We start from the raw sequence: 23,858 nt of genomic DNA, 5'->3' as shown, positions 1-23,858 counted from the left end.
AGCAAACTGCTAAACATGCTAGAACTGGAAGAAGAATTGCTTCCAGCCTGTTATTGGGGCTCAAACCTTCACAGGCTTGGGCCTCCTTTGTTGGCCCTTCTCTCAGGTACCCTTCAAAGCCAAATGTGGATTACAAATCACACTCCCCACCCTCAACACTTCTTTTAAGAGTCAGTATATAACTCTAGTATGCTGCCCAGCAGTCAAAAATAAGCATGTCCTAATCCACACTTGAAGATTTAGCAAAAGCAAATTTTCTAATTAAACCTTATTTTTGTTTCACCCCAAATCTCTTACTCAGGATGCCTCCTTGCCATTCCAGTGAACTCATTTTATTACTTTTGCTCAGGTCTCAGTGAAACTTTCTGGTGGCAGTGAAAAGCAAGCTGTCGATGAAGGAGTGACTGAACACAGTACTTAGCATTTTATCCAAATATCCAAACCAGAGATCTTACACAAATGGAAACATTTAAGAAAAATGGTAGAGCAATTAGTTCCACAAAATAGCAAGCTCTTAGCCTTCTTCCTATCAGCATTAGCACAAGATAGCATAACTATAAGAATTAAGAATATAGAGTTCCAGTTTTGCACCCTGGAAGTCTGTCCAGATGAGGGGACACCAGCAGTCTCCAGGGCTCCCCAGTACCAGACAACTCCTTTGTGGATTGGTTTACACTCCCACTTCAAAGGCAGGTGCTTTGTGACTGCAAAAATATCTAATCTAGGGTGAACATAAGAAAGAAAAAAATAAAATCGGTCTACATGCTATTACTTCTGGTAGGCCTGAGGTAAACATCAGCAACTCTCTGTGGAAGAAGGAACAAAACAAACACTTCAGAGTCCACTACAGTCACTGGGGATATAAAGCACCTCTGTGGATTCCATTAAACTCTGCTGTAGGGAAAGGAAATCTGGAGGAGAAAGACAGGGAGCTCTCCACTCCCCCAGACTAAGAAGAGGGGAGTGGTAGTGCAAGCATCCTGATAATCTCTGAAATCTCAAAAGCCACTGAAATGCTGAAAAGCAAGGCAGGGTGGGGGCTTGCATTTAAACAGCATCTTGGCATCAAGAAAATCACTGATCATCACAGGAAAGAATTAAAACACGTTTAAGAAGTAACAGCAAAATGAACTAAACAAGTGTCAGGAAAATTTAAATTGCATTATTGATCCAATGTAAGTCACAGATGGAAAGCAGGACCTATGGCCAGCAGGCCTTAAAATTAACAAGCAATCTGCACATTATAGAAGTTCCTACATTTCAGCTCCTCAGAAGGAAGAATCTCTACAGAATGGGCTGAAGTCCTGCCTCAGCTGCTCAAAGGGAAGTTGTGCTTCTGAACGACAGCGACATCACTGACATGTTGCCTCAGGAGTCCGCAAAATCCCACAAAGAACTTTTCAAACTCCATCTCAAAACTAAAATTCACAGAATGCAATACTGGGTGGAAGAAGTGCAGAGTTAAGAAACTTGTCTAAGATCTCAGAAGATGCAAATAACTCAGGAAGCAAACCCTTGCAGACACTGGTACAGACTAAGGTCCTCCCATGATGAGACACCACATGATTTCTTGGGGTTTAATAAGTAAGTAGTGTCAAGTTTGCCTTAAAAGCAGGAATTTCAGATGCCTGCCTATCTGGTCAGGCATTCAAGGCACACAAAAACTGAAGAACCTTCAGCTCTAGGTAAGCAGGAGTTTTTAAATGGCCTTCTGTTGACATAACAGGATCTGTGAGGTTTGCAGTTCACATGCATAAATTCCACTGCTCTTTCCCTCCCCTACAATAAACTCACTAAAAACAGGGAACGTTCCATGCTCTCCAGAAAGGGACATTCAGAACTCCCACATTTAGTAGAGGCTAAAATAAGTAAAAGCTCACTCCAATGGAATTAAAGGACACATATGCCCCAAGTGACCTCATATTGAGCCCTGTGGTGGTTGGTGGCTGTCTGGAGACAGAGCCTGGCACGGCTCTCTCAGAGCACCACCAGGTCCTCTCACGTGAACAGAGTTAGTGCTGGGGCACCTTGAGGCAGGCAGCTGTGCAGGTAAATATTATTTATGTGGACTCCAGAAAGTTCCCATGTTATTATGCAGACATAATAATCATTTCACACAGAGTGACAACACTGATTTCATGCAGCAAGCTCCAAAGCCAAGCAATAGCTCCAGTGTGCTCTTCATTAACAAAGTGCTGTTAGAAACTGTCCCAGCTGAGGCCATTGCAGGATCTCACTGCTCCATAACAGAACTGTGCAACTTTCCCCTTGACCATAAGCAGAAATGCACAATGGGTGCCTTTTCTCACATCTACTTCTGCAACTAACGTTTAACAGAAGGCAGGATTTTAAAAATCTTGTTCTTTCTTCACAAACATAGTAAAGATATTCAAGCTTAATGCAAAGTTAAGATGTGATTTCTTTTTCTATTCCCACTACAGGAAATTAGTGATACATAATTAATCCTAATATCAATATCTTTGCCCAGGCTTCATTAAGTACTTTTAATAGAAAGTACAGCTATTACCAAATCTCAACCCTAAAGCTCTCATGCTGCTCCTTGGAAAAAAACTGAGAGCCTACTATACCTTGGTCTGCTTTAGTATTTTTGATAATCCACCTCCAAAAACCCAGATTCAAATTTTGGCACAGACCCCATCCACTTGAGAGTTACATCCTTTTTTTGTAATACAAAATCAGGAAAACATCACTTAACTGTGAAGTCATGAAATACTTTGGCCAGAACAGCATGTGTCTGCTGGCCAAGCTCAAGGTGCACTGGGACAGATCCAGATGGAAATTTCACACTGCACCTGTCCCCAGCACACTCAGCTTTACTACGGGAAGAGTGATCAAAGGCAAAGCCAGAAAACAAAAAACAATCTGAATACACAGGGAAGTCAAGTACTGTTGAATAAACCCCACTTGATGCTAATTAACATGAAGGCTGGCCAGAACCTACTGTGATTGAAACTTGCACTCTGCTCAAGCAAAACTTTAGGGAAGCCTGGCAGAAGCAGTGAGTGAACCACAGGTGCTGGAAAATGTGTCTGGATGTGTGAATGGCTTTGGTACCACGTGGGCATGGAGAACAGCCCGGATCAGAGCAGGGTAGCTGGGAATGGGAGCCAGCCAGATCATCACACACTGCTCTCTCAGGCCTTTTGTTTGTTTTAGGAAAAGGCGGTGATGCCAACTGGTTCCAGATCAAAATTCATCCCAGTTGGGAAGGAAAGAAAACTCCTATAAAAATGATGCTCAGTAGAAATTAATCAGAAACACAGCCCTCCTGAAGGCATGAGCCTTTTTGGTTAAGTAAAAAGTTGCCACCAGCTAATGTGCAAGACAGTGCTGATTAGCCATCTGGTGAAAGTTCCTGCTAAGCTTGCCATGTCACCCCCTGTGCTGAGGAAAGCAGAAGGTGGATCAGTTACATTCTGTCCTTGCCTGCAATGTGTGGTCATCCTTAGGAACAAGACACAAAGCTTTCCAGTGCATCCAGGAATTGGGAGTGTTCTGACTTTTCAGCTGCCTTATTTTATTTTTATCCCAGCTAAATTATTTAAAATAAAAATTACCTACTGCCTTTTTGAAAGCTGAATTTATCCTCAAGCTTTACCAACCTTTGTTATTTTTACCCCTTTGTTTCCTTCTGCAAAAACTGAAATTGCCAGGAGGCTCCCCAGTCATCTAAAGAGCATCAGTAAACAAGAGCAGAGACAGATGGCTGAGCTCAGTTCAAATGAGCACAAGACTCAGCCTCTCCCCTAAAAGCCAGCAAGAATGCAGCAGCCCCAGAGAGAAAACAGGGATGTCCATCCAGTCTGATAAGGGAGAAGTCACCGTGAGGAGGTGCAGAGCTTCCATGGACATTGAACATCCACTACAACTGTCCAGCCTTTCAATAACACAACAGGGCAAGAGGATGGCAGCACAGCACAGAAGAGTTCTCTCTCCATTGTGGCTCCCAAAAGTATTGCTGACAAAAACAATCAGCAGGGAAAGTAAAGCCAGGCATCTCCTTCAAGCAGTTTCTCTTCTGAGAAGTAATAGAGAAAATTCTCACAACCTGAGAAAAGGACATCTCTGACAGGCCTCTGAAATCACCCAATACTACAGGAATTTGGTCCCATTGACAAATAACATGTTAATCCCTTATTAAACTGAGAGATTCAAAGAGACAAAGAAAAACCCATGAGAGAACTCACAGATTTATAATTAAAGAAATCTGTCAAAACAAACATTCCTATTTTCTTCATTCCTGGATTTGATTTTCATTTACTGCATAGGAGACTACAGGTGTTAGCACAAGATACTATTTAGATTACATGCCTTGCCAAATAGGTTCAGACATCCACAGACATTCAAAAACTGCATCTAAATTAATACAATTCTCGTATGCCTCTTCCACCTATAAACTCACTGTGTTCCACAGACACACCTGCATGCCTGAATGAGTTACACAAAAACGGATTCAAGCATTGCCCATCCTTCCCCAAATGAAAAGTTTTATTCTGCTGAAATGTAGTTAACAATTCTCCCTCAGGGCTTCCTGATATTCCAAGTTCTTTCTTCACTCAGCGATAGCAGAAAGCTCCAAGAACAGAGCTGCACAATCATCACCTCCAATCAGCTCTAATTGAAGGCTGACACGAGGCAGACGAGAAACTACCACTGCAATTAATACAGACAGGAAAAAACAAGACTGTGGGAGCAGCATCATTATCGGTAAAGCTCTGGCAAAACCCTCAGGTTGTGGCTTGTTGGCACACTACCACCTGTGAGGTAGAGTTTAACTACTCCATAGGGCACAAATGTGAGGGAGGGAATAAACTGGTGGTGAATTCACCACAAATGGTGAATACCTGGTGAACTTCTGGCCCCTTTTAGCTCAGTGTTCAGACTGAAACTTGAAGAAATTATTAATATAGGACTCCACTGATCCTCTCAAAAGAAGTCTGAATCAACCCTTCTGGGAATCCAGACTGAATTCCTAAAATGCAGTGTCACATATACCTCTGCAGGATCTCCCTAAAACAGCAAAACTACAAATTAAACACAGAATCCTCACATGAAACAGTTTTCCCCTCACAGTGATTCACACTGTCTCCCATCCATTTCCAGGACGCCATTCCCTACTGGATACATGTGAAAGACTAAGCAAAAAGCTGGTACACACCTGTGTCCCCGTGGAAACAGCTGTCCTGGTGACACCTGGCAGAGGGCAAATCTCCATCACTGGGCCAGATCTGTCCTGTTTTCCGTACCCCCACAATGGTGGCCTCAGACACGATGACCTGCTGCTGCCGGTGCCGCTTCTGGGACTGGGGGGTCGGTGGGCTGCTGCTGTCAAAGGACTGCTGGGAGTTCTGCGAGGGGGAGCGGCTTTTATCCCGATACATGCGGTACGTGGTGGGGCTGGGCGAGACGTGGCTGGACTGTCCTGAGGAGAAGTCTTCCTCACTGGAGGTAAGGTTCTCATTAGAGCTACAATCAGGAGTGTATCCTCCTCCAATGTCTTCAAAACTCCTGGGGGAATAAGATCTCCTGGGCCACGTGAGATGTTTTTCCTGGTCGGGTGGGCCCTGGTTTCGCAGAATAGGTCCTTTTCCTTCTTCCCCCATCATGCCACCAACGTAGATACTCTGATAGGGCTGAAAGTCCATGGGCTGCCAAGGTGAGCGGTTGCTGCCATTAGCATTAATCAGGTTATCTTTAAGAAACTTGGGGTTCAATTCAGCATCCTCATATTCTCCATCATAGCCAAAGCTGCTCTCTGAGGACCTTCCCCTGTAGGCAGGCCTCTGGAACTCGCTGAAGCTGGGTACCATGTTAGAAGGGAGGGAGTGCAAAGACTTTTTGCGTTCCATTTGCATGGCTTGGCTACCAAGGGAGCTTATTTTATCAGAAACATCTTTATCGTTGACCTTTACTAGACCCTTCTCATGATGATACTCCATGTTCACATAAAAGGGCTTTTCAACAACATCCTTGTTATCGCCAGAAGAGTGAGAATTAACCTTTTTCATTCTCTCAAAATTGGACCTTAGGGCTGCCACACTGGTGCTGTTCCCTCTCTCCTTAGGTTCAAATGATCCCTCCTTCTCAGCAGATCCCACCAGCCTGCGAGTGGAAGCCGATCTGTGTTTTGAAGGAGAGCCATCTGTATCACAGCGATTCTCCATGTCTTCTACAACTCTCTTCAGTTTCTCTTCACCATAGTACTTACACCTGTCCTGCTCTCCTTCCCCGTGGTGGGGGCTGTCCAAAGGTGACAGGTCTGACCCATCGCTCTGGGTAGACAGCTTTCTCATAGAGGGTATCCTGGGTTTGAACTTTTCCTCCCCGTGATGTGCCTTGCTTTTTTCATATTCGTCCTGGTCAGCAGACTGGTGATGATGCAGGTCCTGGATCTGCTGCTCTGCACCCCCTTCAGGCAACTGAGAAACACGTTTAAAACCCCATCTCTGTCTATCGTAGCTTTTTTTCTCCTTTGCCAGAAGAGTCTGCAGGTAAATCATGCGGAACCTCTCCTTATTAACCTCCATCTCCAGTCTCCGGATAGATGCTTTGCACATCTCCAGTTCCTGTTCAATGTCTCCCACAGATTTCAGCTCCATTTTAGGAGGCTCAGAGTCTGCAAATTGTGCTTTCCAAGCCTCTACAAACCCCACAGGGTCCACCATTTTGCATACGGGAGTAAGTGGAGAATACGAGAAGGAGGCTGGAGAGAAAGAGGTGGAAAGAAAAAACCAACCGGATCTCACATGTAGAAGCAGAAACAGCTCGGGCAGGGTCAACTCAGCGCGTCTCTTTCGCGGTCCATGCAGGGCAGCGGGAGGCAGGCAGCGATCCTCTCTCGCAAACGTCTCTCCTCCCCGTCTCCTGCTTCTGCCGGCCCCAGCCCCGCGTACACTCGCTACCCTCTCCCCGGCATGACCGATCGTTCGCTGGCGAACAACAATGCTCCCACCGCGGCGATCCCCGAGCACTTCAAAGCGCGTGGACAAAGGAGCGGGCTCGGGGCGGGGGAGGGAAGGTAAATATCGCCCCCCACCCACCTCCTGTCGCCGCCGTCCTGGGCACGGTCCTCAGCGCGGCCACGCTCCGGAGCCCTCCGCTCCGCGCTGCCTCGGCAGCCCCCGTGTTGTGCTTTCTCTTTCTCTCTCCTCCTCTCCCCCTGCCCCTTTCCCTGTCTCCTCCTCCCGGCTATTGTGCGGCGCTCGGGGCGCACTCGGTCCCGGCGCGGGCGGCGATGCGGGCGGCGCGTCCCGGCCCAGCTCCGCCGCTACCCGGCGGTGCCCGAGCGCGCCGCGGCCCCGCGGGAGCCCCCCCAGCGGCGCAGCCCCCGCTGCCCAGGGCGGCCCATCGCGGCCCGGCTCCGGCGGCGCTGCGGAAGGGGAGGGGAGGGAAGGACCCGGCGCAGGCACTGACACGGCGCTGGGGCCTCTTAAAGGGGCAGCGGGGCCGGGGGAGCCGCGGGGGTGGGGGGGCCGCGGCGCCTTCCTCACGGCTGCCCCTGAGACAAAGGCAAAGTCCTGAGCGGTGCCGGCCGCTCGCCCTTGCAGCCTGGGCATCCTCACACCGTACAGACATGAGCATAGACTGGTTAGGAACATGCCAAGCACACAGCCCTGTGTGCATAGGCAGGTATCCATTCCCGTCCATACAGCCATGCCCTCATATATTATGTATAAACAGCAGCACGTCCCCGTCCTCTCTCTTGTGTTCATAGCAAGGCTCTCCCTCAAGGCATTGATGCAGCTCACCTTCAAAGGTCACGTTTTCCCCCACTCATGGAAGTGCTGGGTAGTAGCAGGCTTGTCAGTCCCTCAATCCCACCTTCCTTGCTAATGAATTATAAACTGGATTTCTGAGGTGGGCAACTGCTACTCCAAAATAACTCCAATACTGACAATAAAGGCTGCTTTGTTTGGGCATTACTCTCACTTTTGTCCTGTATATTATTTAGCCCCAGTAACTCAGTCCCACACTTCACCTCCGGGTGAAGGGTGGCAAATGATTTAAAGAGAATTCTGGCTGCTGGGTATTATTTTCCTTCTGAAATCACACCATCACACTTCCTTCTTTACCTTGCTTACAGCATGTGTCCTTTTCAGGTACTAATTCGGCCTCTGAAAAAGGGTAAAAAGGAACCAAAGCTCCATCTTTCCTGTTTGGAGGACCAGCAAAGACAATATGTACCCCTCATATCCCCCATAAAACTGTTTCTTTCATGTTTGTGGTGAAGCATATTTTTCTGGTACATGTTGCTAGAAAAGAGAGTGGGCTATAGCTCTAATAGGAACTAATAAAATCCCATAGGAATGAAAAGCACAAGTCCACAGGAATAGCTCTCTTACCTTTGAGATATGTGCTGTTTCAAAATCCGTTAAACACTTTTCCTCTCCATGCTTTTTTATATGCCAATGAAAATATTTTGGGCTACTTTCAGCTATATCACAAATGGCTACTCATATATTCACTTTTGCATAGTTCATCCCTCTTGGTTTTGTTTCCTGGCTTTAACTGCTTTTCCTGCACTTGTTTCCTCAGCTTTTAACACATAACAGGCTTTGGCTGACCTATATGGAAAACAGATTATGAGCTAAATCATTATAAAATCTATATGTTTAATAAATAACTCTATAAATCATTCAAGACTTCTCAATCTGTCACAGAAGTAAAATACACTGCCTTTTCTCTATTGATACTATTTGTTTGCTTAGTGGCAGTTTGACCAACAGAATTCTGACATGCAATGTATTTCTAGGAATAATAAGATTGGCATGGTTATAAACAATGGCAGGTATGTGACATCACTGGCATCTGTTCTGAATTCATGCAGAACTTTTACTGAAGGCTCCCCATTCTGATTTATTCCTGGAGTGGTTTCTATTTGGGTCCGCTTTTTTGACATCTGTGTCCCTTCTGGAGGGAGGAAGAATTGTAACGAGCCACATGAGGGATTTCTGTGTGCACACTTACCTTTCAGTGAATAATACTGTTAAACAACTTCACCCTCTTTATCTACCAAGATAGCACAACTCCAGAAATTCCACTGGGAATTGTTCTCTGAATTTTTGCTGATACTTTATGCATTGAACAGAGTAGTATTTTAACTGGATACAAAATTTCTTTAAGACTACGGTGGCAGACACGTACCTGTGATTTGAGACAGAGATTCCTGCGAGGAGGGGCTGAGCTCAGGCCGGCCCATCCCCTCTGCCGGCCGGTGAGAGATCTCAAAGCGCTTCCGAGCCCGCACGGATCCGATGCTGCGGCGACCGCCGGGCTCCCTCTGGTGGGGACAAGGAGCCGCTCGGCTCTGGGTGGCTCTGGGTAAAGCTCCCAAGAGATGCTCTTCAGCATCATCCCACGCGGAAGAATCGGGAGTTTTAAAGGACAAACAAACAAAAAACCGTAGGGCATAAGCTGAGCTTTTAAAATGAGAAATAAAACATGGTTTCTGATTAATATGTGGCTGAAACTAAAAAAAACCCCGTATTTTTGTTAATACAAAGCAGCACTCTCGGAGAAGTCTGACAAGGCTGACAAGTCTTGGGAAGTCCCATTCAGCCTAAATCATTTGATGAACCCGGGGGTAAAAAAAGGAATTCTCCTTCTCCAAATTCAGACAATGGCAATTTCTCACTGTGAGAACAATTTCCAGGCCAGAAATACAGGAAAGTGATCAACCCTCTCCATCACTAAATCCATATTCTCCTACAACTTGTCAAACATTTCATTTTAACTTGCCTGCTCAGAGATGTGATAGAGAGTGTTCAGAGCATCCACTCACCAGTGTGTTACATCAGAACAACCTCTAACTATTAATGGGAAACTGAAAACATCCAGAGGGGGACAGATTTATTCATGGAGAATGGACTCCAGTTCCACCACAATATAAACCTGAGCCGGGACCCAACAGGATTCAAAGAGTTCTGAATCCTATGACCTATGCAACTATAAGCAATCACACCTTAAGTGTCAAATAACAACTCAAAAGATGAATAACATAGTTAATTTCTTACTATAAAACCCTTTTCTTTTAATTTTTAACATTGTCAGGTGGCTTTTGATCCATTACCAGTGGGTTTGCTCAGCACAAATGCATCCACAATCCATGAACACATTAGCTTTTACTTATTAAACACAAGAAACAGCACAACTTCAGTTCTTTTGGGAAATGGATTGTTACAATTGCTCTGTACCTTTGCTTCAGACTGACTCCAAAGTTTGCTTCAATTTCTCACCTGCAAATTCCACAAGGAAGCTGAAACTGACTGTTGCCATGATCACTGGGGGGATTTCAACTGGTATAGAAATCCTGGTTTACTCTACCTATAGTGAGAGTTAAAGTTTTTTCAACACTGTTTCCCAAAATATTAAAGCTTCTTCAAAGTCAATTAAGCTGCTGATAGAATGGATTTACAGAAATAAAATACTGGCCAGGTAGAACTTCAGAATTTCTGTTTTCTATAGTTAGTTTCTTTTGTGCTTTCCTAAGCAACTCATCATTTGCAACAGGATCCAAGATTCATTTTAGATGATAAATTATTGATGTGGAGTTCTTTGTAGGGGAGGTTTCAGTGGTGCTAAAAACACCCTTAAAACCCCAAACACAAACAAAAAATTACAACAAAAAACCCAACAAACAACCAAACAAAAAACACCCAGTCTCAAAGCCTCCATCATTTAATAGACTCAGGTTATTGTCCCATGATAGCTGATGACTGATAGAGTATTACATTTGTATGTGAAGTTTTTGGAGCTCCAGATGATACAAAACAGCATCCCTAGGAAAAAACTGTCCCAGCTGATTTCTCAGGCAACATGATCATGTTGTTGAGGAGATTGCATCTCTGTGACTTTGTACAATAATTGAGCTCAGCAACAGAAGAAACCCTTAGGAGATATATTTCTTGGTGGGGAAAAAAAACAAATCTCAAAACTGGATATTTTCTTAGATTTGTTCCTGAGTCGTTTTGCAGTGTAAGCATTTTTTTCTTGTCAGCACTGAAGCCCAGCTAACCTGATCAGCAGCAGCAGAGTTAACCATCTCCCCTCTCACTCAGGAAACACAAGGCCATGGCTGCCCAGCCAAAGCCTGTGCTACAAGCACAGAGTAAATTCACCTCCCTTTGAAACAGACTCTGAAACTGAACAACTGCACAGAACATCATAAGGTCAAAATATTACACATTTGGATAAAGAGCTCCTTTTGTACCCTCACAGATTCATTTTTTCCACCAAATGCTACATTTGTGTCCTTGCCAACAGGCAGCACAATTGCCAAAGTGAAGATTATCAGATAAAAAAAGACACAGAGTTCCTAGATCTCTATTCATCATATTCTAGGAAGCTGCTCTAACTTACGTCAAAAGGAAAAATAATAAAAGCATGCTCAAGCTCTTTTCTCCACTTTTTCCAATTTCTTATCAAAGTGGGGAAAATGGCAGAGAATCCAGAATATTTTAAGATTGATGCATTTCTTTATTGATAAATGTCTGCATTTCTCAGCAGCTCAAATCTGAGTCCCGTTATAATTATTTTTAAAGATACTGTTGATTCTGCAATGATTGAAGAAATAATCCAAGAAACACTACCTTGTAACTATTCACAGGTTTTCCTTCTCTTAATTTAAGATAATTACAATATGAAATTTAGAGCATTATATATATTTTTCAATGCCAGCAAGCCTGCCATGCTGGATATTAATACTAGAAACATGGAATTCTAAGCTAGATAGAGTATTAGATTTCAGAGAGCTGTTAGAAAAATTAGAGGGAAATAATGTTTTCCATTTTATGCACCTGTGTGACCATTCTTTCTTATTCAAGAGAATGCAAAAGAATAGCATTCTTATCTGGCAACATTTTTCAAAATATTAGACTGCTGTGTTAAAACAACCAAGTTCCTACCTGGACTTCTTTTAGGCTTGGAAATATTTAATACTGGGCTCTGATTCTCAAGTGGAAAATGAAAAGTAATAAACATTTTTCCTGGATGGAAAAACCACAGTGGAAAGTATGCAGTCTGCATTTGAGTACTTCCAAGCCTGATAGTTTAAAATATTTATTTTCAAATAGTTTTAAAATACTTGGAATTTTAAAACAATTGTTTTAAAAGGCAAAACTGTACTGATGCCACCCTTCATTCTGACCTGCCACTTGTTTCCTGCTCCCACAAGACAATGTCACCTCACTAGCTAAGATTTCTAGAGAATCATCAAAAATAACACACTAACATGACATCATTTTTGACCACAAGCCTTTTTGGCAGACAGGTGAGCCCACGGCACAGGCAATGTCTTCTTGCATTAAGACAAGGATGTTGTGTTTCAGCTACACAGAGAAAGGTTTACATAACAATTGTACTGCCCTGCACAGGGAGCCTGCAGCAGCAAGGGAACTCTCAGCAAGAAAGTTTGAGTAAGTTTTTCCTCCCTTATTTCTAAAATTAAAGCTCACTATTTCTGGTTTGAGAGCATTGTTGCAGAGAAGTGTGGCACTTGCAGAAACAGTTGACACTTAGCAGCAACTCAGGCTGACTCGAGGATTGTCCTCTGGAACTTCCATAATATTCTTCTCTAGCTCTGTGGAAACAAAAAAGTTATAAAATCAACATACAAGAAGTTCTACTATCTGATATTGTGGGTAACAAAAGCTGGATGCAGGCTCAGTCACTCCTGCAGGATAAAACCTGGGCAGACAAGGATATGAACATGTTTGCAGGTGTTTGAAACTGGCTCTAATGCTTGAAAAAACCTTCCCAATCCTTCAGTGTACAACAAGAAAAATGCACACAAAAAGCAAAACTCCACATACTGATGAGATTTCCTGCCCCAATTTGGGCCCTGTGCCCAGGAGTGCTCTCCAGCTCCTTTATCATGGACTGTTCAAAGGCCAAGGCAGCAACTCGGGAAAAGAATTCTTTGACATTTTCTCCTAGGAAACAAGACAGAAATGATGTGTTTTTATAAAGGCACATCAACAGATGAGAAAGCATAATAAGCACATCTGTGAACAGCTGACTGCTCAATATTGGGACAGAACAGGTCTCTCCAAGAATCTGTCTCTCATTCTGATCACCGCAGAAAGAATTTCTCATTTTCTTACTTTGGAATACTGTACCCTGTGCTGCACCTTTATTTTTAGCCAGCAACAGAGAGAATTCATCTTGTGGTGTAATCTTTTTCCATTACAAACGTTGAGTAGTAGTGCACATGTGTATTTATGTAACTATCTATGAATTATACATGCTCAGATACTGCAAAGCAGCTTGATTATTTCTTTCTGCACACACAACAGTGAAAGCACACGTACAAACACTCAAATAAAACCAGCCATTAATAAGCCTGAAGTTTCTCATAGCAACAAAATACAAGAACAACAAAAAACCTGGCAATGGGGGGGATAATAAGTTCCTCCCACTCCAACATCAGCCCTGGTGGTGATGCTATTTTCACATCCTTTGCAGTGATTTACCTGTTTTGGCTGAAACCGACCAGTACTCTGCCTGCATCTCCTTGGCAAAGCGGATGGCATCGAGCTCTGTCCTGTCACACACAGCACCTGACTGGGCAAACAGGGGACAGCTGAGCAAAGGGTGCCTGGGCTGGTGACAGCACACAGGCACTGCCACAGCACCCACACTGGGTTGCTTCCCATTTTCTCAGTGGCCTTTCTGACCTTGCCTAGACTTGGGCAATGAAACAAGGCTGCAAGAACATTCAGCTATTTAGTACTGGCTTTACATGGAAGTGTCCACTCAGCTCCCACAGCACTGAAACAAAAGTTAGCAAGTGACCCCTGTATCTAACACATTCTCTGGTAAAGGACTATCAAGTCAGCAGCCAGTTAATGGTCTTTAAATCCTTGTCACCCCATCATTCTCAGCAGAGACCAACCAACTAGTAACAGAATAAACAAGTTTGTTTTCAAAGCTTTAAAAATCTTTTTTCTACAGAAAGACAAACACAGAGAATTGTATAGGGAGACTGCATTCACTCTGTTCTTTTGAAAATTATGTGATATCCAATTAAGTAAGAAACCTTCCCTGTTCCTGAGTAATGTACACACCATTCCTTAAAACCAATTTCCCTCTAATTTTTCCAATAGCTCTCTGAACTCTAACACTCAGTTGTGAGTATCTAGCTTAGAACTCCACATTTCTAGGATTCATATCCAGCATGTCAGGCTTGCTGCCATAACAAAAATACATATAATGCTCTAAATTCCATACTGCAGTTACTTTAAATGGAAAGAAGAAAACCTCTGAACAGTTACAGAGCAACCACAAAATCTTTAAGATCACTATGTATGTTTTATATGCTTGAAAAATGTCATGCAAGAAATATTTCACTAACTACCCATTTTTTTCAGAGTCTATTCTTTAATTGGTTTCAAGTGGACTGTTCAATTTACCTTTTAAGTTTTTCACTCAAGGTCTTTATCTCAATGACATTGTGCACAACTTGCAAGGGAAATGGCTGGAGGAACTAGGGAAAATCTGATTTCCTTATCTGCACTCAATTTACTCACCACCAAATCTTTTTTTGTTCCAACCAGAAAGATGAAGCTGGAATCTGGCTCATTCTCCTTCAATGCATCTTCTAACCACTGTCTGAAATACCAAAAAAAAAGTCAGTCAGAACAAGGAGTACAGGAGAACATGACAGACAATAAGGTCACAAGAAAAGTGAGTGGAAGAACTTGTGAGAGTATCAAAAGCCTTTTTTCTAGACACAGAGCAGTAGCTATTCCAACTCCTTTGAATACATGTCTCCCACTAAGGAAAAATCATACCATGGCAGAGTACAAATTCAACAATCACTTTAGCACCCACAGAGGATATTTCTCAGTGTAAGGGAGAGGGCAAAGTTTGGTGTGAGATAAGGAATAAGAAAGCAAGGAGTAACTGAAAAGGCATGAACCACATAGCAGGTTAGGCACAAATGGGAATAAAGAGTGAAATAATCTATTCAGCATTATAAAACAGCTCCCTATGAAGGCTGTATGATTCTTGTCTCACAAGCTTTTATATTCTTGTTACTCTGGCAATCAAGTTTCTCTTGAGTCATCCAACACAAGTCAAGGAGGGAAGGGAGTGTGTGCGTGTGTGGGAAATCAGGTTCACAGGCTTCAATTACTTTCAGCCAAGCAGAGACACTAATATATATATTATTTTACAAAGTCCTATGTAAATGAGCTAAGCACCATAGTACACATTCAAATAAGACAGAGTACAGGTTGTAAAGAAGTCTGTACCTGCATTACAGTCACAACAGCATGTTAGAAGTACATAGACCCTGAGCTGTGACAGCAGTATGGGTCACAGATCTATGCAGGGATTTGCAGCCTGCACTAAAAGCAGAATGAGTTCACTCATAACAAGCAGTGTGTTCTTGTAGCCAAATCATTACACAGATCTGAACTAGTAAGTTTAGCTGTATTTACACATACTTGGAGTTTTAATTTTCTCTCCTCTTTTTGACAGCCTATTTCCCATCAGTATCACAGAAACCAGGGAAAAAAATTTGGGATAGCAGTGCACCTAAAAAATGAAAGGCTCTTGAGACATGATGCATGAGATGCATCTCATCAATTTTATCATTTACATTAGATTCCAGCCTGTTATTCTATTTATACCAAATGAAGTAAAAAAAAAAAAGCTTTTGGAGTGCACTTCATCTTTTGCTGTATGTCTAGCTTTGGAAGGATCAAGCTTTTACTGAAGTGCCTCCCTTTCTGCACTGACATTAAAGTCAAGTGTAAGCAGTTCAAATTTATGCTCTGCATTTTCTTCAGAAAAATCCCTCCCTATGTAATCCAAACTAGTAACTGTCATTTTTAATTTCCTAGCTCAATAGAAAATACACTCATGATCCAGCAAGCTCTTAACACCTACATATGGAAGGCAATTAAACCTGCTGTAAAAACCTTTAAAAGATAAGCCAAAATGCAGAAACTTACTTGGTGTGATCCAAAGTTTGGATATCAGCCAGATCAAACACTGTTATTATAGCTGCAATAAAAGACAAGACCAGAAAAAAAGGTAATTAAATTAGAAAGTGTATCAGAAGTCTCTCCAACCTGTCTTGTTAAACAGAGAGAATGTTTATGTATAAGGTGTAAGAACAGATTTAACACATAGGAAGTGCAAGACTATCCATTAGCTCATTCCTTTTCTTTTTCTAGCACCCAATAAGACCTAAGTCTTCAATGTTTTATCTATAATGCTATCAACCCTTTCATTTAGGAACCACAAATTACCACATGACTGTCTCTTACCAAAGGGAAAGCCAGAAATATCCACTTCCAACTCCAGCATTAATCTCACCCAACCTCAAATTCTTTCCCCCTAGTTACAAGTGCCACTTTCTATCACTGCACCATCAGAACACTCAGAGCCTGCAGATGTGACAACACATCAAGTCATTGACTTCTTCATGCCTTCTTCCCTGCAACAATGGACAATCCATTCCACCACAGTGTGTCTGTAGGTACCTTCCTGAGGAGCCTATATGGATACAGGCTGCTGTACAAAACACAGCCTCCCAACAAAAGCAGGATCAAATTAATATTGCTCTCACCCTCTGCTCCTCGGTAGTAAGCAGATGCAATGCACTTGAACTTCTCCTGACCTGCTGTGTCCCATCTGTGCAATGGGGGAAAAAAGAAATTTCAGGTTAATGAAAGCCAGGGTAACCTGAGTAAACATGTTAATGAAGCAGCAGACTGGTACAAGGCAGAGAAGAATGTGATACCAGGAAGGTGTCACCATCTGGAACATGTTATTCATTAACTACTGAGAGAAATACACTAAAGCTCTATGAGTCAATGAAGGCTCAAACACCATTTTTACCTTTTCTTAAAAAATACTCATTTTGGGGACAATTCAAATATTTGTATTCTGCATGGTAATGTCCTACCCTTAAAATATTTTTTTCTTTCACCTATGTAATTTGCATGCATTTCTAGGGCAATCTAGTTTTGTAAATTTTCTGTGCTAATACTAGCTCAGTCACGTATTAGCCCATGTTAGAATCTTGCAACTGCTAGATAAGATATCTGTCTCTACACTATAAATTAGAGACCTGCAGCTCAGTCTAGCAGGTACTAATGACACCATTAAATAAAATCAGGAATGTCCTTCTCATTAATGAACATGATATGCAGTGCCTTCAGCTACTGCCAGCACTACAGAGTTTGGGGTTTTTTGTAGCCTCATACTGCCAGTCACAGATACTTGCAAATGTATCTTGTATGGAAATCTCTCAGCAAGAGGGGGCACTAGTGCTTATCATATGGAAATGTTCTACCCAGCTCCTGAAGACTTTGCAGATAAGGCAACTTGACCTTATTGCTTCAGTTTGCAAAATGCTGATGCATGAGTCTGGATTTTCAGAGGGACTCAAGTTCCAAAAGGAAAGCACCTGGCAAAACTTCCCAAACACAATTACAGTGAAATCAGTGGGAAATGGATTTTTCAGTAAATACCACAAGCCATCTATTTACATCAGTGATCTCACCAGAAAAAAAAAGTGTTCCTAAGTAAAAAGGTTGTCAAAATTCATACACTAAAATATCTCATGCAAAGCATCTTATTTCTGCTCTAGGTCACACTACAGATGATTCCATAATGGCCTCTACAGAACAATGTTGCTGGCCACCAGAAACACAAAGGGACACCACTCCACTGACCCAAAGCAGGTGGAAGAAGGGCAGGATTCCCACAAGTCTGACAAGGAAAGTTGAAAATCAAAGATATTAGGTTCACATTCTAATAAAACCACTCCAGTCTTTCTGTGATTTAGGGATTATTAATTAATTGCTAATTAAGAGATGGTGAAATCATTAGACAGCTTATCATTAATTTCAATGACTGCAGGAATAAAACCCCCAGTAAAGCCAAGTTCAGTGCTCAGTGCTCACTGTGCCTACTAAACTCAGATCACAGACTGAGGTTACACCAGCACTGGTGGCTGTGACAAAAGCTTCCACTTCTCTTTCATAAATGTTGAGTAAAAGTGACAGAACTCCACTGAAATAGTACAAGACATTCAAGATGAATTTTCATTTACTTGTAGTATTTTTTTGGGCATGAGAAATCCAAGAGTAAAATTTCTACTAAAACTGCAAGTCCAGAGACAGAATATTTTCTTCAGATCACATTACTCTTTGTGCAATTGTATTATATTTTAAAAATCTTTATTCCACTACAGCCTGCAGCAATTCAAGCTCTGCTGAGACTGTACTCTGTGCAATGCTTAACCATGCTCTTTCAACTCACATCTGGAGGTTATATGGCATTCCAATTATCTCAAAACGTTCAATCTCAAAATCTACTCCAATGGTTGCCTTGTAGTCTCGGTCAAAATTATCTTTACAAAATCTGCAATGAAAAAAAGAGGATGAAAAGCTCATAAGACAAGTACAAATAATTACAAAACTAACACTGACTAGGGTAAATTATGAAAAGAAAAAACTAACTGTGGATTTGCTATATAATGTAGAAGCAAACAAAAACATAAAAGCACTAAAAAAAGAAGAAAAGGAAATATTGTTTAACAAACTAAAAAGCACATATATCTTAGTAAGGTCTCAGGATAATATGAGACTCAGAATAAAACATCTTTGGGCTCTCAAGGGAGGTACAGAACCTTCCAGTTTTAGTTACAAGGGAACATACTTTGGGTTGTAAAAAATGACCCAAATGAAACCTCGACTCAGACACTGAAATTGTTTTCTAGTTGTTCAGCCTTTAGACTGTATTCCTTAAGAAAACACTTATATTATATTTGACAAGACAAAAATACCTAAGAATGTAACATATCCTGACTGCAGTGCTAGAGCACAACTTTCTGTGGTGATGTACCAAGACTGTCTCATACTCTTGACTTCATTTTCTCTTCATTTAATAACAAAACCACAAAGTACTGGTTCCAGTTCAAACCAGAACCATGAAGCCCTGCTCTGAAGCCAGCAATGGAAACATTATAACATTTCTCTGATAAACAAGAGAATCAAACCATCAGCTGAGATATACCATACCTGTTGATAAGACTGGTTTTCCCAACATGCAGGTCTCCTACCACAACCACTTTGGATATTTTCAGCCTGTTATAAATATTTGAAAATATTACATAGTGTTAGTAGTAATTTCACAGCCTCCTTTTACAAATTCTGATTTAGATCTTTAAATTTCAAGTGAGGAGCACAGATACCTGTGACTTCAGTTTATCTACGTGCCACTGTGCTGCGTGGTGAGTTTTTAAATGTGAGAAAGAAAGCACCAAGAAACCAAAACCTTCTGCAGCAGAAATAGTCCATTTCTTACTCTGTTAATTTTTTTTCTTCATTTCAATTCAGTGGAACAAATTTCATTAAATTAAAATTGCTTTGACTACAAGTACGTGCATTTGGCATAATTTTACATAAGTTTACACATAAGACCATAGTGCATCTGGATCCTTTGCATTCCAATTTATCCCAAGCTCCTGTTTGTACTATTAAAGTCAATGAAAGTCCTAAGTGCAGAAATAAGAAATTGCTGATAATAAAATAACCCACTGCAGAATGTGCCTCTGGGAAAAACAGCCCACAGAGTTAGAGGCAATACATTTTCTGACTATCTGGAATAATATTAATCTGAACCTGGCTTCATGCAAATAATCCTCTTTGCTCTGGGTCCTCCCCCAGGACACAGCAGATGGGCTTTAGGTGACTCAGTCTGCATTCTTAAAATTGAAACTGGATCTCTTTTAGGACATCCAGGTGGATAAGTGAATTTAAATTCATTTGTTGACCTAAACTTGGATTGACATCTCTTGTGCAAATAGTACAAAAATGGCTTAAGAGGTTTAATGCTCTTTTCTATCAAGGAATGGCCTTTTAACAAAGGAGTTAATCTTCTATTGAATACTATTTCTGGTTACATCAACTTCCATGTGATGCTGCTTCCAAGTTAATCTATTCTAAATGGCTGAAAAATTGATTGGTAAACTCCATGACTAATATCTCTAAAAAAGAAAAAAAGAAGTTTTTTCTGTGCCAGTCAACATTAACTGGGTGACCACAGACCCCTGTGCTCCTAATTGCTGTTACTGATAAAATACTGAATAAAAATCAACAACCTTAGGGGAAAAGCCAAGGAATAAGTGATGGTTTAGAGGTGTGTGCTCCATTAATTTGTACTGGGGGGAAAAACTCCCTAGATCAGACCATTTAACACAGTGATGGACTGTCAGGACAGTATTAAATAAAGCCATTAGCTATTGAATTTATCAGACTAGCTTTCCAAAGGACAAAAATATTTTATTAGTTGGGGTAATGGAAAAGGAAAAGGTGATGGTTATTCCTGTCAAGGTTTACAAGCACTGTACAAAACACTCTGGCTGCCATTCTTACTCCCATTTCACCAAAAAATGACCAAATAATAATCATATCTAGAAAGTAGTGACAGAGAAGTAGTTTAATTCTATTCACAAAGACAAAACATATAGCCTTTTATTCTGGTAACACTATGTTACCAGAATAAATTACATAGAGGGTTGGTTTACTATAGAAATAAAAAATCCCTAATAATAAAAACCCCAAATGAGTACAACTTGGAAGGAAAAAATACTTCAATTCAATAATGCATACCTTACTTGGAAAATTGTCCAGACACTTGTAACAAATTTACATGAAACTAAGATAGTCAAAGTGTTTCTAAAAAAGGAATAAAGTCACTGATGTCTCTCAGGGTGACATATTTTCAGTTAATTTTTTTTTTTTAGCAAGACTCCCTAGTGAAATGAATATAAAGTTGCATTTAAAGATGGATATCATGACAAGTCTCATGTCAGCAACTCCAGAGCTGGAGGAATAGTGAGCTAATTGTCAGTATTCTTAGGAGCTCCACTTTATGGAGGATCCTTCACATTGGAACCAGAAGCATTGATCACTAAAATGTACAGCTGTTTATTTTAACTGAATAGTGATGATTTCAACACAGTTTAGCTGTCTTGCCTTACTTCAGAGATTAAATCAGTAATAGTAACAGATCTGGTGGAGGGATAACGCAGGGAAAAAAACAACTTCAAGATTATTAGTAGAGTATAAATCAGCTTATTCTGATTTTTAAATGCTATATATTTACCAGAAATTTGCTCCAGTTTTAAGGAACCTATTAAGAGAATTTCTCAGCATGTATACTTCAAAAAGGCTAAAATCAGATTCCCAGATTTTTCAAGAAACTTAGAACTGCTGCCTTTATATCCCTGCAAAGCCTTTATTAACTGCTCCTTTGGAACACCTACAGAGAACACAGCAAGGCTGGATCTGTTAGATCTTTTGAACTAAGTGTTTATTTAAAGGGTGTCAAAAACCTTTTCATTTCTAAACTATTTTTTCAATGCTACCTATCCCAGCAGAAGAAGAGGCACTCAATTCATGTTCTGTGGAACAGGTCAGAGAACTGCCCTGTGCAGGGGCTTTGCTGTCTTGAAACATCCTGGAGTGAGGAATGAGGAGAGGAAAGCCAATGAAGAAAGGAGGCTCTAAAGAGTTTCAAATACTTTCTCCCTTGCATACCTGGGTTATTACAAACTTACCCAGCTGTTGCAGTGCTCTGCTGACAAGCAGTCCTGACCTGGGCATGGAAGTGCTCTTTGAGCTGCAGACAGGCCTCAGGTGTGTACCACTGAAAAGAGAGAACAGCTGCTGGGACAAACTGGGCAATGGCTACTGGGCAAGGAGTCAAACTGGCAAGGATAAACAGATAAAGTGATTGCTCACGGGGTTTGTCAAGAACAGGGTTATCCTGGCATAAGAAAAGGGGTAGGTTGGGTTAGAAGGCAGTAAGGTTCCCCCAGAGCTGTGTTTGTTCAAACTCCTTGGGACAGCACCATCCTCTGAGCACCTTCTGAGTGTCAGTGTCCAGCATTGCCTAACACTCATGGCCAAATCCATTTGCTCATCATTCTGTGCCCCAGAAAATGCCTTCAACTGTCCCAACAACCTAAGACACACAAGACAAACATGGATGGGAGCACACCACCAGCAAGTCATTATTACTGTGAAGTTTTTCAGTCTTATATAAGTGTGAAGCACTGTTTTTATTACTAGCTCTTTAACTGGGAATTAGCTAAAAATAAGGAAAATATTTTACCTTGTATTTGCTCAAAATACCTGTGGTACTTTTCATAAAAATAAAAGCAAAATATGTGGCTGAGATCAAGAATGGAAAAAACTGAACTCCCTTGAAAGGATCTTTTGAACAACTGAAAAAACAAGTGGTCCTTGCCCTTCCCTGTTCTATTATACTTCAAATACAAAAGTCTTTGGGGACATCAAAGGTATTTTGTCTGTGTTTCTACAGTGCCTGCCTACTACATTTGAGCTACTGTATGACTAAGGTTCTTGTACAAACAGAAAATTAAAATTGCCTCAAATTCTTTAACCAAAGACTTCTAATTAGATTTTTTGGCAAACTTAATATGAGCTCTGGTTCCTCTTTGCCCTCAGTGTTAGAGCTCTTATGCATGTAATTATTACTGTTTTGCTGAAAAAACAAATATTGTAAGACAAGACTTCTGTCACAAGAGTCACTTTTTGTAAAGGTTACAAAGAAGAATGAGGATTGTTATTAAAGAGTTCAGAATGGGACTATGAGGTCACATTAAACTTTAAAAGAATCTAAAATAATTTGCAATTTTAACAGAAAACAACAAGTGTACACTAAATTAAATTAAAATACCATATTAGCACAATGGAAAGATAGATCAGTGTGGCAGGGACTACATACTATGACCAAAGGGATAAAAAAAATCCTTACCTTGGGAAACTGGGAGATTATTCTCTCTCTACTCACTGGGGGAACCCAATGCATTAGGTTGGACTTCATTCTCCAAGTTCAGTTAAATTCTACAAGTCTGAAAATACATAAAGAGAAAAACAGCATTCAGGAATTACCTCAATACAGAGACATTCAGGAATTATCTCCATAACTCCAAGTTTTGCAGACTTGTCATCTTTTTTTTCATTTTTTCTTTTCAGTTCAACTGGTGGTTCTTCAACTCAGTTTGCAAGGAGGGAAAGTTGTTCCTCATGCAAACAGGACCACCTCAGTGTGCACAGCTGTAGCAGCAAACAGTGGCCCTCTGAAACTACAAGGCACCAACTCTAATTCCCTGGGAGGGCAGAGAATTGCTCACTTAATTCAAGCCAAGTGCTCACGGTTTAGCCCTCAAAGGACTCTGCAGTGTTTAATTTTAAAATCTTGCTCATCATTGTTTCAAATACCTCTGCACTAAGTACATTTATTAATGTTAGGATCCCAGATTTCATATGGTCAGAAGAAGGGAGGAAAGGCGAAGCTGCCACATTTCTTGGCACAACATCAAACTTTCCTCCAAAATCCGCTCAGAAAGAATGAAATCTGTCTGACATGAAAAAAGAATAATGTTCACATGAAAATCACAAATGCATTCAGATGTCTCACCTGAGCTACATCAATTTGGTTATGTAAGGAAACCTCGTGGGCTGCTGGGGGAGGGGACCCTTATTAGGGTTCTGATTTCTTACTGGCATTCAAAAGAACATTTCTAAAGGGAGCATTTTCATCATGCAGCAAAGTGTAAGAAGGACTCACCGAGCAGCAGCTGATGCAGAGGATTCCAGCCACACAAGCAGCCCAGCCCCTGCTACGTGGCCATAGCAACAGGTTTGCAACAATTCCCTTCCTCCCCAGCCCGGGAAGGCGGAGATGCAGTAATTGAACTCCACACAGAGCAGTAGTTTTAAAACAACAAACTCGTTTTAGTGGTCATACAGATTGCTTTGATCAGAAACTGCTCCTCAATAAACCCA

The 23,858-nt window shown here is 41.4% G+C and overlaps 2 protein-coding genes across 4 annotated transcripts in view; both read right to left on the bottom strand.

Moving 5' to 3' along the window:
- The window catches only part of BCR (BCR activator of RhoGEF and GTPase), a 100,095-nt gene extending 92,914 nt beyond the window's left edge, over nucleotides 1-7,181 (bottom strand). The window contains exon 1 of the mRNA XM_058036674.1: nucleotides 5,180-7,181. Coding sequence (XP_057892657.1) covers nucleotides 5,180-6,686 — 1,507 coding nt within the window. The 5' untranslated portion in view covers nucleotides 6,687-7,181. The remainder of the gene's footprint in view (nucleotides 1-5,179) is intronic.
- Nucleotides 7,182-10,682: 3,501 nt separating this feature from the next.
- Nucleotides 10,683-23,714, bottom strand: RAB36 (RAB36, member RAS oncogene family). 3 transcript variants are annotated; one of them, XR_009115354.1, is made up of 12 exons: nucleotides 23,641-23,714; nucleotides 22,825-22,921; nucleotides 21,602-21,690; nucleotides 19,059-19,124; nucleotides 18,298-18,399; nucleotides 16,598-16,662; nucleotides 15,978-16,029; nucleotides 14,547-14,628; nucleotides 13,491-13,581; nucleotides 12,831-12,950; nucleotides 11,725-12,598; nucleotides 10,683-11,609 (listed from the first exon to the last, which is right to left on the bottom strand). XR_009115354.1 is itself a non-coding variant. In XM_058036942.1 (11 exons), the coding sequence occupies exons 2-11, from the start codon at nucleotides 22,891-22,893 to the stop codon at nucleotides 12,534-12,536; spliced, it is 801 nt and encodes a 266-aa protein (XP_057892925.1). In that variant the 5' UTR covers nucleotides 22,894-22,921; nucleotides 23,641-23,714; the 3' UTR covers nucleotides 10,683-12,533. The 3 variants fall into 3 exon arrangements, 2 of the variants coding, with proteins under 2 accessions (XP_057892925.1, XP_057892926.1); XM_058036942.1 differs by having other exon boundaries at nucleotides 10,683-12,598; XM_058036943.1 differs by lacking the exon at nucleotides 23,641-23,714 and adding an exon at nucleotides 23,491-23,564 and having other exon boundaries at nucleotides 10,683-12,598.
- Nucleotides 23,715-23,858: the final 144 nt, after the last annotated feature.

This window comes from Melospiza georgiana, chromosome 18, assembly GCF_028018845.1.
Source record: "Melospiza georgiana isolate bMelGeo1 chromosome 18, bMelGeo1.pri, whole genome shotgun sequence".
Taxonomy (NCBI): domain Eukaryota; kingdom Metazoa; phylum Chordata; class Aves; order Passeriformes; family Passerellidae; genus Melospiza; species Melospiza georgiana.
The sequence above is the reverse complement of the archived record's forward strand: the minus strand, read 5'-3'. Positions and strand labels throughout refer to the sequence as shown.